Genomic DNA, 18,781 nt, shown 5'->3' on the forward strand with positions numbered 1-18,781 from the left:
TAAAATGTACAGTGGCTTTTAATATTACCTACTTCGTAGCGAAAATTAGTTCTACCTTACCTAAGTGATTAGGCAAATGTGGATCTAGCTTACTCTAAGAGTTAAACACTAGCAGTTATCTTCAAAATGAGCCACTTTGAATTTGCAATACCTGTGCAAAAGGATGAGTTATTGGAGTCTCACGTCGGACAATATCATGTCGAAGATGTGGTGCAGATAAGGGTGCTTTTATCCAAACTACAAGGTATGCGCTTATATGCCTATCATGTTGTCAGTATCCAGTAAGTAGTTTTTATTGGTATAACATAGGCACTACAGTATAATCCTCTTACAGATGCGGCAAGAGCGTATAATGCCGAGGGCGTCGAATACATACTGGAGCATTTTGATACATATTTTTCTATTATTGTCCATGGTAACAAGCTTGAATGGAACATCATCAATAAAGGTAAGGACCTTGTACAGTCAGCAGCAGAAGTTGCTAAGCGGGCGAGGTGTTCGAAATTACCTTGACGCGCTCTTATTCTCTTAACAATAAAGTCGCGTCAAGATCATTTTGAACACCTCGCCCGCTTAGTAACTATTGCTGCTGACTGTACAGTTAGCTGCAAATAAATCTGACTTCAGGAAAAATTTGTATGCAAAATTAGTCATAGATCTTATTTACTGTCTCTTCTTATATATTATTTTTTTTTTAAGGATTTGACCACCTTGTCAGAACTGCTAAGGCCTTGTGCAGTCATATTGAACTGATTATGCAGGATCAAGAGCTAGATGCAGATCTTAGAGTGAAGAACCTAAATATTGTGAAGATGGTCATGTATCTGTACACACAAATAATGAAAACTAAAGATGTTAAGTTAGCAGCCGATGTAAGTGTATTTGTCACAACTATAGTTCATTTTTAGGGTTCCATACCCAAAGGGTAAAACGGGACCCTATTACTAAAACTTCGCTGTCCGTCCGTCCGTCTGTCCGTCCGTCCGTCTGTCCGTCCGTCTGTCCGTCTGTCCGTCCGTCCGTCCGTCTGTCACTAGGCTGTATCTCACGAACCGTGATAGCTAGACAGTTGAAATTTTCACAGATGATGTATTTCTGTTGCTGCTATAACAACAAATACTAAAAACCGAATAAAATAAAGATTTAAGTGGGGCTCCCATACAACAAACGTGATTTTTGACCGAAGTTAAGCAACGTCGGGCGGCGTCAGTACTTGGATAGGTGACCTTTTTTTTTTATGCCGTTTTTTGCATTATGGTACGGAACCCTTCGTGCGCGAGTCCGACTCGCACTTGCCCGGTTTTATTATTTTTAGCATTAACTATATATGTTATGTATATGTAGTTTTACAACACTTTTAAAATTGTGGCATTCTGTCAGAAAAAAATACTTTGTAGGTACACCTTTTACTCTTTAGTCTTTTTTTCTCCACACCTTATCCCTATGTGTATTAATATGTTTTTATTTTAAATTAACTATTTGAGTTCTGTCTGGCTTCAATATGCTTTTATCCCCCAATATTTTTCCCCAATCCCCTCCAATATTTTGGAAACCCTCAAATCCTTTGCCACCCTTATCATTCATATTAAATAAATGGTTATTCATCTTTAGAGTTGTTTCTTGGGTTCCACATAAGATAAGAATGAGATGTCTCTAATCCATCTTCATCTCTTTATGTTTATATGAGTTAGGATAAAATGTAATAAATAACCATACATCAGGGTTTTCGGTGCGGGAATGTTTTACACTAGCCAAATAACAGGTAAAAACTGTAAAAAACGATACTAATTTAACATTTCTAAGCACATTTGGACCTTACTACCTACGTTTAATTCATAGTTTGGTAATTATTTTACAATAAACAAAGTTATAAATACACAAAATCATTCCCACAGCGACCCCGATGTATGTAAATAACATACCTTAAATTTTTCCACTGTTCTAGAACTCCACCAAACTCACATTGGGTAAAAAGGGGAAGAAGGCAACAGAAGATGAAGAGTTTTGTGGCTGGACAGAATCTGATAAGCAAGCTGCTCTTGTGACTTTGCATTTATTGCTTCAACAACCTTTGAATCGCCTGTGGGACCCTCCACTGGCAGAGGATAACTTTGTAACGTAAGATTTATTATATCCTTACATATTAAATAAGAGTGACAAGCCAAATATGCACTTTGCGGAATATAAATATTCCATATAAGCCAAATTATACTGTTCATCTACAGTATTCTAATAAACCATTCAAAAATGCTTCTATTACCTATATCAGCAACGAAAATTAACCTCTTCTTATGCAAACAAATTTTCAGCCCTCGCCAAATAATCAAAACAAATTCAACATGTCTCCCTATATGTTTTAATGACAACAGGAAGATGTAAGGGGGGCTAAGATGTAAGCATATAGTTTTGCTGGCTGTATGTGTGGCCACAGTGCCTATATCATGAGTGGACTAGTAAAAATGTATAAATATTGCTTTTAGGATGGTTTCTGAACCTTGCTACAAAGCGTTAGAAGAACAAATAATAAAGAACAAAGCAGTGAGAGAGACGGTCTTCCAAGTACTTGGAGTACTCATTAAAAAATATAACCATGGAACTTCCTGCCTCATCAAGCTGGTGCAGGTGAGGATAGATTCTTTAGGATAGGATTCTTAACTATACAGCTTAAGGACAGTACCTCAGATGAGCTTTGTGGTCAATGTAACATCAATTGTAAAAGATCAAACTCCTTAGAGGCTGGTACCATCACATTCCACGATTGTTGTGCCATTTAGGGTCCTAGCTAAATTGGTTGTTTGATACTTACGCTATAAAATTTCCAATTTAGAAAGAACCTTAATGGCATAACAATCCCGAGTGGTTACTGTACAGTCAGCAGCAGAAGTTGCTAAGCGGGCGATGTGTTCACAATGAAATACCTTGACACGCTCTTATTCTCTTAACAATAAAGTCGTGGCAAGATCATTTTGAATGTCTGGCTTGCTTAGCAACTTCTGCTGACTGTACAACGAAATGCTGTAAAAAAAAACTCTTGTAGTAATATTTTTTATTTTTTTTGTTGCCATTGTAGTTTAAGATTATTAATATTATTATGCATGTTACACATCCTCAGGTTCTTCAAATGGCGGAACACTCCGTGTCTCCAATTTGTGCTGGAGTTGTGCAGCTGACCAAAGATTTTGAAATAGGAACATTCGGACCTCAGATGGTAACACATGCTGACTTTGCTTCTATATGACACATATATTTCTTTAAATATTGGTTAAGGAATACTATACTGTGCTAAACTTAAAGGGTTTTTTATAATATAATAGTTTATACAGATGTGAGTTCCTTTAGAAGCTCAAGAACAGATTTTGGCAGTACAAAGTTTTTTTGGCTGTATTTGTATAATCATATAATACAAAAAAATATATGATTATAAAAATAAAAAAATATTAACTACATAACTTTTTCGTTTGTATAGGTGCGTGAAATAGCAGAAGCCCTAGCAACGAGTGAGGAGGAGAACGCGGGTGTGGGCACGGAACAGGGCGCGGCCAGAAACTGCGGCGCTTTCCTACTCGAGCTCACCAAGGAGCTGCCTAAAGAAATGACCTCTGCTATTACCACATTGCAGTCATATCTGGAAAGTGATGAGGTAAACAAAAGCTACCTAGTTAATAGTGCCGCAATTGTAACGATTATTACAAACACGCAGTGATTGTATGGCCTTTTCTTTTAAATCTCAGTTCCAAAGTCAAATTTACAGTTGAAATACTTATACAGTTTTAGTTTATTTTTTATACCACGACGATGGTAAACGAGCGTGCAGCCCGCTTGAAGTTAAGCAGCCACTGCACTGCAGCCATTTGCAACTCTAGTGGAGTTATACGCGCGTTCCCGACCCTTACAAGTTTAAGGATTCAACCTTGTGAGCACTGGAAAGTCTGGAAACGTTACTCACCAGCAACATTTTTGTCTTTAGGTATTATATGTTCTATAACCGTATTCTATGTATGTTGATAAGATAAAGCAGGAATGTCTGATGTTACAGTCATACACACTACGTATCAGCGTGCTCGGCATGATGTGCGAGGCGCTCAGCGTAGAACTACGCGGCGAGGGCTTGTCCGACGAGCAGCGCGCCCAGCGCGACGACTTCCTCGACGACCTCTACGAGCACATACACGACCTGTCCGCCTACGTGCGCCACAAGGTACGTGTGAGCGCTCAGCGCGGAGCTACGCGGCGAGGGCCTGACCGACGAGCAGCGCGCCCAGCGCGACGACTTCCTCGACGACCTCTACGAGCACATACACGACCTGTCCGCCTACGTGCGCCACAAGGTACGTGTGAGCGCTCAGCGCGGAGCTACGCGGCGAGGGCCTGACCGACGAGCAGCGCGCCCAGCGCGACGACTTCCTCGACGACCTCTACGAGCACATACACGACCTGTCCGCCTACGTGCGCCACAAGGTACGTGTGAGCGCTCAGCGCGGAGCTACGCGGCGAGGGCCTGACCGACGAGCAGCGCGCCCAGCGCGACGACTTCCTCGACGACCTCTACGAGCACATACACGACCTGTCCGCCTACGTGCGCCACAAGGTACGTGTGAGCGCTCAGCGCGGAGCTACGCGGCGAGGGCCTGACCGACGAGCAGCGCGCCCAGCGCGACGACTTCCTCGACGACCTCTACGAGCACATACACGACCTGTCCGCCTACGTGCGCCACAAGGTACGTGTGAGCGCTCAGCGCGGAGCTACGCGGCGAGGGCCTGACCGACGAGCAGCGCGCCCAGCGCGACGACTTCCTCGACGACCTCTACGAGCACATACACGACCTGTCCGCCTACGTGCGCCACAAGGTACGTGTGAGCGCTCAGCGCGGAGCTACGCGGCGAGGGCCTGACCGACGAGCAGCGCGCCCAGCGCGACGACTTCCTCGACGACCTCTACGAGCACATACACGACCTGTCCGCCTACGTGCGCCACAAGGTACGTGTGAGCGCTCAGCGCGGAGCTACGCGGCGAGGGCCTGACCGACGAGCAGCGCGCCCAGCGCGACGACTTCCTCGACGACCTCTACGAGCACATACACGACCTGTCCGCCTACGTGCGCCACAAGGTACGTGTGAGCGCTCAGCGCGGAGCTACGCGGCGAGGGCCTGACCGACGAGCAGCGCGCCCAGCGCGACGACTTCCTCGACGACCTCTACGAGCACAGGAAAAATATCAGCGTATTTAAGACTACCAACTAAATAATGCTGGCCAACTACACATAAGTGCGCTTTAAGATGATGTATTGTTGCAATAAGCGCAACATTACAACATACTAAGAATAGAGTTATCCTTTTCGGACTCGAGTTTTGTGTGCGATCGATGTGGCAAGAAATGCCGCGCTGCTATAGGACTTTATAGCCATCAACGGCGATGCGGGACCCCATAAACACACAAGCGCCGCAACAAGCATCTACAACAGGTGATGTGGCCAATGATGATAATATGCTGTTTATAAGGATTCCTTAGTCAAAGTTTGTGTGTATGTATGTAATTTGGTTCCTTCGAAATGTTTATGAAAATAAATTGTACAGAATCCTTCCTGAAAGACGATATTTAAAACAACATTTGGTGCTGTTTGTTTAAAAGGTATTACTAATAATACTTTGTCTGTTTTCGTCCAGGTATTGCAGTTCTGGTGCCGCCTGCAGCGCGACAACAGCGTGCCCGTGACCAGGCAAAGAGTTGTGCTAGAACGCGCCATTGGCCGCTTGAGGGACAAGGCTGCTATTGTTAGGAAGGCAGCCATACAGTTGCTGAAGGTACAGTGAACTCGCATGATGTCCTGTGACCAAGCACAAGTTCTTGTATATATATTAAGCCAGAGTTTCTTTTCCAGCTTTCATTGATGTTATATGTATACTTACTAACACCTTTATTTTGTATCTTATAGCTAAACGCTCATTACTATCTATTGTAGGTATTCTTGGAATGCAACCCTTTCTCCGCCCAATTGAAGTTAGAAATATTAGAAGAACAACTAGAAACCGAGCAGAAGATATTAGACGATCTGCAGAAAAAATTGAATCCAGGGCCAGATCCAAAGTTAGTAGAAAAGTGGGAGAAAATTAAAGATGATATTGTAGCTGCTATTAACGAAGGAATTAACACTTTGACGCAAGACGAACCTGACCTATCACAGGCTTCGCTGGATAACTTGTATGACTCAATTAGGAAGCATTTGCGAGAGAAGAACTATTTCAAGGCATACTTGATTGTTAAACACACAGAGAGGCAATATCCCGAAGCGAGGTATTTAAGGTGCAGCATGGAAAAAAGTGACCAAGTAAGTGAAACATCATGAAATCGCTCCTGTAAAGTTTCCCACAGTCCTATTTATATTTCATAAAACCGTAGCGTTAACAAGACAGTAAATCATATCTCTGTTTGTAACATTTTAAACTTTTTATCTACACACATATCATAAACTCTCTATGATGCCTTCAAAATCCGTAAATAATGGCCCACATTACGATAAACTGTTTTGTTACAGCAAATTTCTTATCTGTGAAAATGTGGTAATAGAGTCTGGCTAGCCAAAAATTGTTGACAGATATTTCGTTCATGTATCACCAATTGTCTATGATTTAAAAAAAGCTAAAAGTCAGTTGTCAATTTATGTAATTCATTCAAATTGTTTGCGGTTTATAAGGGGTTTATTTTAAGTAATATTAATAATGTCTATACTGAGTGAGGTTCGCAAACTATTATTTAAGCTCGTGAATAATTACGACAATGTACGAAGTCGACGTGTAGCGTTGTATAACAAAAAACTGCAATGTTTACAACTCCTAAACAAATGTAAACAAATTAGGAGGTTGGTGCTCTATAAATATTTTGATACTTAGAATTTAGCATATTTGGTGTAGTACTTATGTATTTTTTTTGGTGATGGATTAATATTACGATATTATCGAGCTAGGTCTTATTTACACTACATTTCATTTTTCGCCTTTTTACAATGGTAGGTATATGGTGAGAAAGTGTTAACATATGTGTTTATTGTTGACTGTACTTTACATAGTGGTAGAAATTACGTGAGCTGACTTTGAGTGCACGTCAACGTATATTTAACTTATATCCTTATGTACACAGAAAATCAAAAATATTTTCTAGTATCAAAACTATAATTCCTACTACACAAAATGTGACCAGCCCAAGATTTTTTGAATTTCCCGCCAAACATTTGTGTAATATTTCAGTAGCCAGACTCTAGCTTCATTACTATATCAAAATCGATTTGGTAATGCATTCAAATTTCGAACATCTCTGAAAAAAAAAGCAAATTAATTTGACCCCTATTATAATATCAGTCGAGATGACGTTTTATTCGAAATCAAATGACAATTGCATACAATATTGACAAATCTCCCATGTAAGTTGGTATCGGACGATATGGTATTCGACCCCGACTCTAGTTTGTCTTTGAATTAAAAAAAAACTACGGATGCGTGACGTGCGTGAAAAAAGTTTTCATTTGCCGCCATTATTTTGACGTACAGTTTATCTTTTAATTAGTTTCTAAGTAAAAAATAATTTGTTTTGTTGTTTTTAAAGTAACTATAACAAAAGTTTCGTGTAAAATGTGCGATAAAGATATCTCGGAGACGCCATCTCATATCCGCGAGTTCCGCCAGAGAGCAAAGTGCCCCAATGTCGGTTGTAATATGAGGTTAGTGAATATATCATAGAAAGTTTATAACATTTGTGTAGATAAAGCAGTGTATGTAACTGTACATAATTAGGCATTAAAACACTCGTGTGATACTATTATGAAACTCATTTCATTCGTTTCATAAATCCACACTCGTATTTTAATGCCTTTCATTATGTAGCAGTCACATAAACTACTATTAGTGCTTTGCCCGCGGTATTACGGTAATGCGTAATGAAAATGAGTAAGGTAAACGTACTGGTGCTCGACGCGGTCCCAGTACATGTCATATTGAAACTTGATTCATTGTCAATAGAGGTGACAGGAAGGTGTCATCTATTGGCATTAGCATGTCGAGCACTAGTACGTTTACCTTATTTTAGTTTAATATTTTTAAAATAATTTTCATTTCAGGTGGAATATTTTGTGGCTCTCCTTAAGAATATTTTTGTGATACCAGACAGACGTCAATCTATAACACTAAGCCAGCAATGTGAAAACGAATTGGCCCTATACAAAAAGTTGGAAGAAAAGGAAGCCATAGTCGCTTTCTTGCAAGAGTCTGTGCATTTCAGTAGAATGGTTACCGAGGCGGTACCTCTGATTAATACTTTGCTGATGTCGAAGCAGGCAGGGGATGTTAATGAAGCTATAGAATTCTTCACCACGGCACACCACTTTAATATTGAATCGGCCAAGACAGGTGTAGCTAACATGCTGTTGCTTGTATGGTCGCCTGATCAGGTCAGTACAGTCTCTCACTACGCTCTCATATTATCTTGTGTTTTTAGGTGCACAGGTTTAACTTCATCTTACTAGTCATTGTTGTACTGGTACATAATAAGTCGCAGTTACAATAAATACCGTCAAAATGCTAAGTCTGAGAAAAAAACAACGGGTTGCACTTCGGGAGTGCCGGCAGAAGTGAAAACTCAACGACATTGTAACTCAAAAATATTAATAACAGGGCCATATAGTGCAAAATGTCTGCAGCACTATGTATAATTGAGGTTAACGCCACCTAGCGTTGTATCGTCGCATTACTTGAAACCCCTACGCACATCACTGTGATTACTACTGGTACTACCGTTATATTAATACCAGTTTGAGGGAAACTTATTAGATGGCATTTAAATCAAAAAACAATGACATTGTCCGTCACACATAAGTCACGCAAGCGCCCTGCACCGCCTACATGAAACAGCCGGCTCAGGCATACATTTTCGCCGTGCGGTAGAAAGAGAGGAGAGACGCCTTACGCGTTACGCCTTACGCTGTCTCGAGTTTATAATTTTTTCCCCACCTCAAAAAGTGCACAGCGCCGCTGAAGTTTCACTTCAAAAATATTCTGTGACCACAAAAGGTATTTCAATAGTAAGGATACTTAGGATTGCTATATATAGGGATGGTACCAAAATCACCGAAGCATTATTTTCATATTAAAACTCGTTCTTTGACCTTTAAATGTCTATTTTGCCAGCCTGTATTCATTGTACAGGAAAAACGGCAAGCCGTCGAGCGCGCCTACCGCGACATGTACTTAGAATGCGACAGCAAGCCGGAGCGCGCCCGTGCGGTCAATATCGCGCGTAAACTGGTATCTCTAGTGGCCACTATTGACCGCAGCAGCGCGCTCGCTCTCGACCATCTCGTGGACCAGTGGGTCGACAAGGGGGACATCACTCCGTCCATCATCCAGGTAAGCTATAGTTTGGTTAGTGATAGGAGATATCTCTTATCGTGTCTCACGTGTTGCGGCGTCCCTCTTATCAGTTCACCTACACACAAACACCTTCACCGTGTGTGTGTGTGTGTGTGTGTGTGTGTGTGTGTGTGTGTGTGTGTGTGTGTGTGTGTAGTTTGGCATGACACTAGTGACTAAACAATAGTCAGAGAAAATCGTCCCTTTTTCTTACTCTAGTAGCTAGTATAATTAGTATAATTCCACAAAAAAATAAATATAATAAGGTATAAGTATAGTTGTATAATTATATTGTTACTGCAATGTTTAACAAGCCAGACTATATTTATTAAATTATTGAGAAAACCGTATAAGTTTATTATATTTGATCAAAAGTATTGAAGCAAAAATACTGATCCTACCGGCTGCGCCAATAACTAACTTAATGTTTCAGGCTTGAAACTATATATTTACAAACGTTTCACTCTCGTTTAGGTGTTCTGGGAGATGTTTATGAAGAAAATCGACGGAACCACAGATATGGACAGCTACGCAGCGCTAGCGCTCCTCGTAATGGTTTCCAAAGGCAAACCCTCCGTAGCACTTGCTAATCTCGAAGTCATACAAACCCATGGCTTGACGGGCGACTACAATTCCAGGAACTTGAGCGCTCAACTATTACTATCATTGAGCAAGAAAAATAAAAGATATCCGGCTGATCATCAGATATTTACCTCAATTTACGATAGTTTGTTAGAAACGTTTTCGAAACTTAACAAGTTCACATCGTTTGCGGCTTATTCTATCGACACGATTTACGCGATCTGTGATACGCCTGAGATTGTCTGTGCGAAGATATTAGCGGAAATGTATAGAAGGGTGCAGCAGGCGATGGTGAAACAGGGCGAGAATGAAGAGGAGGTTTCTCTACCGGTTGAGCTGCTCACTCGCTTCGTGTTCACGCTGGGACATGTGGCGTTCCAACAGCTCATCTACCTCGATGTGTCAGTGTACAGTGAGCTGAGGAGAAGAAATCAGGTAAGCCTAGCTTTTATGCTCCTTGCTGTGATTGTTCTTTACATGTTAATTTACCTTACCTAAATAAAATGACCGCAGTAGGGACTTAGTTGAAACGATTTGTATAGAAGTAAAATAATATTAAAAAAATCATGCCGTTTTTATTCATTTATTTTTACTGTCCAAAAATTTTCAAACAATTTCCATTTTAGGTGCGAGAAGACCGCAAATTAGAGGAAAAGCGGAAGAAGAAAGCCGGTGCCTTCGCCACTCCAGCTCGGAAAGGGCGAGTGGACGACCTGCGCCGCCAGACGCTTATGAACGCGTCCGGAGCGAGCGCGTCTAGTCGCGGCCAGCGCTCCGCCAGCGTCTCGAAGGGGCCATCTGTGAGTGCAGTGTTAGCCGTAATGGTTAATTCTAATTAACAATTAATCAATTGCATTAACCATTAATTCCGCAATTAATCAATTGCATTACGCATCAATGTAATTAAAGTTAGTTAGAATTGAATTTTGAGACGTTTAATTACATTGATTGTCAATCTAATTGCCTATTTAATGGCATTAAAATTTCAAAAAATTAATTAAAATTACTCTCAATTGCATTAACGTTTAATGGAATTATTCTTTTTTTCATAGACTAATAATTAATGTTGTTTTTGCTTGGAATTGGAACTATTAAAATTATAAATAAAAATAACTATATTAATGGAATATTTAGGGAAAGGCTCCAACTGACCGTCGCCATTCATGAGGTGGGGACAAATTGGAATTATATATAATTATGCAGCGCCTATTCCCATCTGTTCCCGGTGGGGACAAGTGGGAATACGCCCGATATTGGTTTTCCCATTTGTACCCACCCCAATAAGGTGGGGACAAATGGAAAATATTTTTATGCAGGGTTTTCCCATACATTCCCCGGAGAGACAAATGGGAATTCACCCATTATTGGTAATAATGGGTGCATTATTGGTGTATTCCCATTTGTCCCCACCCCAACGAGGTGGGGAAAAATGGAAAATATTTCTATGCAGCGTCTTTTCCCATATGTTCCTCGCGGGGACAAATGGGAATACACTCATTATTGGTGTATTCCTGTTTGTCCCTGCCATATGTGAGTTGGAGACAAATGGGAAACGGGGACAAATGAGATTTATATGCAGCGCCTATTCCATCTGTTCCAGGCGGGAACAAATGGGAAAACATCGGAAAATGATGTGTTTCCATTTGTCTCCACACCAATAAGGTGGGGACAAATGGGAAATGTTTATATGTAGTCCTTTCCTATATGTTCCCCGCGGGGACAAATGGGAATACATCCATTATTTACATTACTGCTCTTCCAAGTGCTCATCAAGACGAGTCAGGTGACCAAAACAGCATTTGCCTATGTTGCACCAAACCTGAGTTCCACTAAACCTTTGATCCCTTGGACGCCTTTATAAAATTACGATATTTATTCTTGTTAATTGTTAATTATCAATCACATTTTTAATTTTCATTAAAAATTGATTTAATTTTTAATGGTTTGTAAAGCAATAACCATTAATTCTTTTTAATCGTTAGTGGTTCGAAATAAATTAATATTAATGCAAATTGATGTTCAATGCAATTGATAATTAATTTTCCTTCAATGGTTAATGGCAATTAACCTTTTCAATGGTTAATTTTTAATGGTCAATTGCATTAACGTTCGGCCAACACTGTGTGAGTGTACACACCTAATAGGAAGTATTACTGCAATGTTCTGCCGCTAGAGTGCAGCACTAATTTGTTTAGTAAACCATAGAGTAACTTAAACATACCAGACCTTAAACAATTTTTTGACAAGTTTCCACTCTGACATTGATGCATCAAGGCGGTTTGTTTACAGGTGGCCTACCGCGAAACGCGAAAATCGAAATTTCTTTATCTGCCTCTCTATCGATCGAATAGGCAAGAGTGATAGAGAGGCATAAACCGAACTTTCGACGTGTTTCGCAGTAGGCCATGTGATTGGCCTACTGACGCCCTCTACGCAGAGTTTTGCGTAATATTCCCTATTGTAACATTCATTGGTTGCTGTTGTTCGAATATTGATTTTTATATTTTTTTCGCAGACAAACACTACGATGACGGAAGACGAAACAGGGCTAGAAGGCGCGGTGGCGGACGACGCGGACGCAGAGTATGTGCGCGGCGTGTGCGAGCGAGAGGTTAGTGCTCTCAATTGTATTTCTATAGTTTGGCAAGAGTCACTTTTCAGTGGAATGGACATAGAGAGAATCATACTGTATTTTTCAGTAAGTATTACAACCCCAAAGAAATAAATGATTATAGTTTTATTAATTTTAGTATGTAAATACTCATCTCAATAGCAAAATATCTGATTATTGAATTATTTTCAGATTGTGGGCGAGGGCACGGCGCTGGCTCGCTACGTGCCCCTCCTGCGTCATATCCTAGCTAACCCGGCGCGCGCGCCGCCCGCCTTACAGGCTGCCGTCGCTCTGACCTTCACTAGGTAACATTGCTCTCACAATACATATACGACACCATAGTTGGACTCGCTATACCTGTATGGATACATTGGATACACACAATACTGTATGTGCAATTACCACGTCTCATAATCATAAGAAATGTTAGAGCTACTTCTGCTTACCCCGTGACTCCGTTTTTAAGGAGACGTGCGGCCCTTCATTTTCATGACCCCTGAATACATAGGTCTTTTCTTTGCCATATTGCCTCTACGCTTCTTACACCACCAAAATTTCCAATGCGAATCTCGACCAAAGTCACCATATCTGTAATAGTTAACTGATAAATAATTCCTAAACTTATCAGTGTTTTACTTTTAGTATCTTGTGCTTACTTAAGGTTCCGTCACACAGGATAACGTTCCGGGCGGGGCGTGAGCGGTGCGTGAGCGTTTTATATGTAAAAGCGGCGCGCCCCGCTCACGCCCCGCCCGGAAAACGCGCCTGTGTGACGGAGCCTTTACTCCGTTGGCTCTGTGACCCAAAATGAGACTTGGCCTCCAACCCAAGACAGCGCCACTTTTCTCGGTCCTATGCGACCTCTCGCCAATTGTTGACTCGAAGTTCGCGCAGATCCGCCTCCACCATGTCGCACCAGCGATACCTGGGGCGTCCGATAGGACGTCTTCCTGCTGGGCGGCCCAGGTATGCTCTTTTTCTTTCTCATTCAGGTACGTTCCGATCTTCATCATACAACACAAATAGTACATTACAACTCTAGATTTTTTGCAGATTCATGCTGGTATCGAGCACTGTGTGCGACGAAGGCCTGCAGTTGATGGTGACAGTGCTGACACGTTCACGGAATGTGGCGCTGCGGACCAATCTCACTATAGCGTTCGCTGATCTTACGCTACGTTTCCCTAATCTCACCCAACCTTGGACCCGCCATATCTACCAGATGTAAGTGCCATGAAATATTCATTTTAAAATCCCCTTATAGTAATAGGGGGTATATTACTGCAATGTTCTGCCGCCAGAGTGCAGCACTAAGCTAGCTAGTAAACCATAGAGTAATTTATACATACTGTGCCTTAAACTGTTTTTGACAAGTTTTCACAGACAATTATAAAATATGACATTGAGGCATCAAGGCGGTTTGTTAACAAGGGCCTACCGGGAAACGCGAAAATCGAAATTAAGTTATCTGCCTCTTTATCGCTCGAATATTCAAGGTTAGATAAATAACGAAATTTAGATTTTCTTGTTTCGCGGTAGACCCCCAGATTGTGATGGATTGTGGTAGTAGCGTCCCCTACGCAGAGTTTTGCGTAATATTCCCTATTAAACTCTCTGCCCGCGTCTTTATCTGCGTTTACATCTTAAAATTGCCTCCATCTGCCTTATGTTTGTACCTATTTATCTTCCTCGTATAGCCTGTCCAAGTAACGCCAATCGGTGTCAGTTTTAACACCATACATGCGATAAACTTAAGTTTTGTTTATAGCTTAAGCGACGAGGAGTTAGAAGTGCGTCAGTGCGCAGTGAAGATGCTCTCGTTCCTCGTGCTGCATGAGATGGTGCGAGTGAAGGTACCGTGCGTTTACTTCCCTAGTCTAAAGCAGGCCACTGACGAGCCTTCCAAATGGATGCCGTTACAATGGATTCATCCAAATGGACGGCATCCTAATATTAAACATTGTACGTTTTTGACATTCACGGACCGATTTTGGAGTGCAGCCACGCTATTTGGACTATTGGAAGGCTCGTCACTGGCCACCTTAAGACTTCCTATAGACGAGTTTTTTTTTCACTCATTTCAAATCAGTCATTTCTACCATTGGAAAAAAGTATCAACAAACAGTCAGAAGACAAACAAACAGAGTAGGACCGTACGGCCTGATTTTTAAACTATTTGGTACATTCTACACATGAACGTCAGGACACAGAATAAATAATAGTACCGTACAGAAAGGACACATCCTACAAATAACAAAACTGAAGAAGAACCGAACCGACAGCGATTCAGAGACAAATCATGCTATCCCTTTCTAATGTATGGCCTATCCCTTTCGGCTATTTAGGGTTGTCAAAATTCAAGTCATTATCTTATCTGGTCGTGCACACAAAAGGACGTCAAGTGGTGCCAACCCTAATAATTGCTCGGAGCAATGCTGAGCTGAACGGAGCCGAGTTTGCCCGAAAGGACGAGTGTCCCCACTGGTCAGTGGTCAGGGTAAAGAATATAACGCTGATGAACTTTACAGGGCCAGATCGCAGATATGGCGTTATGCTGCGCCGACAAAGACGCAAAGATCGCGTCAATGACGCGTCTGTTCTTCAAGCAGCTCTCTCAGAAAGGCAACGCGCTGTACAACGTCATGCCGGACATCATCTCGCGGCTCAGCGACCCGGAGCTCAACGTGCCGGAGGAACAATACAGAGTTATTATGAAGTAAGTATAACACTAGCCTAAGTTTCTTGCTCCGCGAGGGGAGCCCGTTGCTCCGCAGTGGGGCCAATTCGTGTTGGTTATAAGAATGAAGTAAATGACTCGCTTTCGTCCAACTTTTGTAAATAGAGCATAAGAAGTTTAATGTTTTATGGACATATGACGCTTCTGCACGCTGCAATTGATGTTAGTTTGCTAAAATTTTAATATTACGAGCACAGAATACAAATCATCAACATCATCAACATAAATCGTAGAAGCAAAATAAGTCTGGATTACTATTAAAACCGTTGTCGCCAACACGCACACTACCACAATCACAAATACAACGCTATCTTAAGGGATGATTAGCTATAATTATCTTATTTCCAAAGAGATTATGGGCCCTCGCCCGTTCTGATAATTTCAACTTTACACTCTTTACAGTCAAGGAAATATCGTCGAAATTACACTGCGCTTTTTACTTTGGAAGATAGTGCCATCTATCGTCAAGTAGCCGAGCTACACACACACCGAACTCCGCAAGAGATGTCGCAACTAGCGTCTATGCTCTATCTCTTTTACACTTGCACTTTTTTGGTATTTTTCTCGCACTAGATTGAGTAGCGCGAGATAGTTGAGATATTCGTGAACTTTCTGCAGTTGTATGTTAAGTAGATATCGACTTTATCGTATTTATTTACATAAATTTACATTCTTGATTTGAGCAATAAAAAAAAGCCATGCAGAAATAAGACAGACCAATTCACAATGGTATGAAATGCCTCCATGAGTGATATTTGTTGTTCGGCTAGTGTGTATGCACACCAAAACAGAGCAATACGGTATTTTTGGAATTTAAAGCAGGTCAGTTACACGCTTAAGCGTCGTAGCGAACTAACTATTGTCTGTGGTAATATTGCGTTTAACAATCTTAATCTTGCCACACACTTCAAGCGTACGTTACGATTCTGTCGTTTTTTGTTATCTGTGGTTACGAGCCTGTCACTAAGATTTTAGATTATGTCAGTTGATAAATCAGCGGTCGGCAACAGGCGGCCTGCGGGCCGCATGCGGCCCGCGAGCCTCCCTCTGGCTGTTTTCTATGTAATATTGACAAACGACAATTTCTGATAGTCACAAATATTAACAGAGGGCGGCCCGCGTCAACTTCGTTAACTGCTATGTGGCCCTTGGCTGCTAAAAGGTTGCCGACTGCTGCCATAAATGAACGGTTCATTTAAGAAACGCTGTCCTTTTTTTCAGATATATCACATCGCTTATACAGAAGGACCGCCAGACTGAGGCCCTGGTAGAGAAGCTGTGCCAGCGATTCAAAATGTCTACAGAAGAACGGCAGTGGCGCGACCTCGCCTTCTGTCTGTCCTTGTTCAACTACAACGAACGGACGCTCAAGAAACTGATCGAGAACCTGGACTGTTACAAGGACAAACTACACTGCAATGGCGTCATGCAATCGTTCCACACCATCATGGCTAATGCGTCGAAAATGGCTAAGAATGAAGTAAAGGTGGGTAATGTGTAAATTATGCTCTCAACGAGAAAGTCCTTTTTGCCTAAGGAGTCTTAGGACAAACCTTTACCAGTCAACCATTGGCATTGACAAGTGCAAGCTATCCTTCCAAGTGAACTTTCCAAGTGCTCACCTGACGTTTACAAGATCGCGCTTTTAATAGTACATTATTGTCGAGGCTCGGAAGTAGCTACTTGCAGGCTGAGGATTCGTTTTAAACGGACGACCTTGGGAGTCCGTTTAATTGAATCCGAAGCCAGCAAGTAGCCTTCCAGCCGAGTCATATATAGTGCTTTTCTCAAAAATGGTGCAACAAATATAAATATAATAGGAATATTTTACAGAAGCAACGTTCTTACATATATATTTTCACAGAAAAAAGTAGAAACAATTGAAAAAGTTTGCTTAGCCGCCTTTTTATTTTTTAAATTTTAAAATAGAAGTGTATTTTTCTGCCGAAAATACGCCAAGCTATTTGAGGCAGCTAAATAGTCGCGATACCAACATTATAATAATTATTACTAATCATCGGTTTGGCTGTTTAATGGGCCTGTGCCTTCATTTGATATGGCCATTTAAACTTTTAAAAAGTTTGGAACTCGACAAATAATGGAATTTGTATGCAACATTGCAGTCCCAAAATCGAGACTGCAATGTTTTTAACTTTTTAATTTTTGACTGACCATAAACTCCGCACTTCGCGACCAAATTTTTATACGGCAACGTCGACTTTGCCGTCCATTTTTGAGAAAAACATTAAATCATCCTAGTTTATATTACAACATCGTATTTTGTGTGGCAGGCACTAGTAACGGAGCTAGGAGACAAGATAGAGGAATGTTTCGCGGTGCGCGACCCGGCGTCGGGCGCGGCCGGCTCGCCGCGCGCGCCGCGCACGCCCGCCGCGCCGCGCGCCACGCCGCGCCGCAAGCCCGCGCGACGGAACCGTCGCCGCTCCTCCTCCAGTCCTGACGAGGTGACACTTCATGACTTCAGCCACTATTTTGACTTTTTGACGAAGTTGATTGCTGAGCCTCGACCTTAGTTCAAATCGAGGCCTAATCGAAGTTTCCTAGTCACAAAATCACCTTCCAGTTGCGCATCTGACGAACTTAGTACTAGGTCGCTATATCCCTTACTCGGCCTTTTTACCATATGTATATTAAAAAAATAATTTTTAAATTTTGTATATTATTTCCAGAATGAACCGCCCACTAACACTGAAGGAACACCTCAGTCAGTCAGAAAATCTAGCAGAAATGCCAGATCCAGAGTCGTCAAGGCGATTGCAGATGATTCGGACGAATCAGGTATTAAACAACTGTACCGATATTCGGAACCTAAGAATAATATTGAGAGAAAAGGACAATACGACCGACAACGCAGTGTTGCCAACACTGCGTTGTCGGTCGTATTGTCCTTTTCTAGCATATACGTCCTTCTGTCTCCCACACTCCCACCACACGGCAGGTTGCTTTGACAGTTGACACAAGGCAATTTTCAAGTCATTGGCTTGCTGTTTTTCCATCTGGAAGGTTGACTACATTATATTTACAAAAACTTACTCTATTATTTTTCTCTTATCCCTCTTTGTGGAGGAAATTACAACTTCCGGTAGCCAACCCAAATAAATAATGTAGGTACTAACTCAGTACTCTTAGTTGTAGTAATATGAAATAAAAATGTTTGTTTTAGATGAAGAGGAGCAACAAAAAGAAGATGACGAAGTATTTAAGAAGCCCACTGCTAGGAAAGCGACGCGAAGAAGGAAGAATTGAGCAGTTACTGTAAAACACATGTTATACTTAGGTAATAAAAAACTAAATGATATCACTGTGTTTTAATGACAACAAACGAGTCACGAAAAGTTAATTCTTTTCACCACACCAGCTCGTAATATTCTTAACCCTTTGAACGCCACGTCTATCGTGTGCGGCCTTGTTCAATAGAAACTTGTATTCGT

General features: G+C 41.5%; 1 protein-coding gene across 1 annotated transcript; it reads left to right on the forward strand.

Moving 5' to 3' along the window:
* The first annotated feature begins 48 nt into the window (after positions 1 to 48).
* LOC134796114 (condensin complex subunit 1) lies at positions 49 to 18,643 on the forward strand. Its single transcript, XM_063768074.1, has 23 exons — positions 49 to 244; positions 335 to 448; positions 700 to 872; positions 1,946 to 2,118; positions 2,481 to 2,622; positions 3,113 to 3,208; positions 3,467 to 3,640; positions 4,037 to 4,198; positions 5,665 to 5,802; positions 5,961 to 6,326; positions 8,109 to 8,438; positions 9,193 to 9,393; positions 9,871 to 10,413; positions 10,605 to 10,778; positions 12,494 to 12,589; positions 12,782 to 12,897; positions 13,646 to 13,816; positions 14,361 to 14,445; positions 15,121 to 15,308; positions 16,551 to 16,815; positions 17,621 to 17,794; positions 18,020 to 18,128; positions 18,514 to 18,643. The coding sequence occupies exons 1-23, from the start codon at positions 127 to 129 to the stop codon at positions 18,594 to 18,596; spliced, it is 4,191 nt and encodes a 1,396-aa protein (XP_063624144.1). The 5' UTR covers positions 49 to 126; the 3' UTR covers positions 18,597 to 18,643.
* The last annotated feature ends 138 nt before the right edge of the window (positions 18,644 to 18,781 follow it).

Source organism: Cydia splendana, chromosome 13 (assembly GCF_910591565.1).
Source record: "Cydia splendana chromosome 13, ilCydSple1.2, whole genome shotgun sequence".
Classification (NCBI taxonomy): Eukaryota; Metazoa; Arthropoda; class Insecta; order Lepidoptera; family Tortricidae; genus Cydia; species Cydia splendana.

Bases quoted from the DNA above. Each gene is read 5' to 3' on its own strand.
- LOC134796114 (XM_063768074.1), top strand. From the start codon at position 127: ATGAGCCACTTTGAATTTGCAATACCTGTGCAAAAGGATGAGTTATTG. The intron at 5,803-5,960 runs GTACAGTGAACT...TATCTATTGTAG, and splicing joins CAGCCATACAGTTGCTGAAG to GTATTCTTGGAATGCAACCC. The intron at 12,590-12,781 runs GTTAGTGCTCTC...AATTATTTTCAG, and splicing joins GCGGCGTGTGCGAGCGAGAG to ATTGTGGGCGAGGGCACGGC.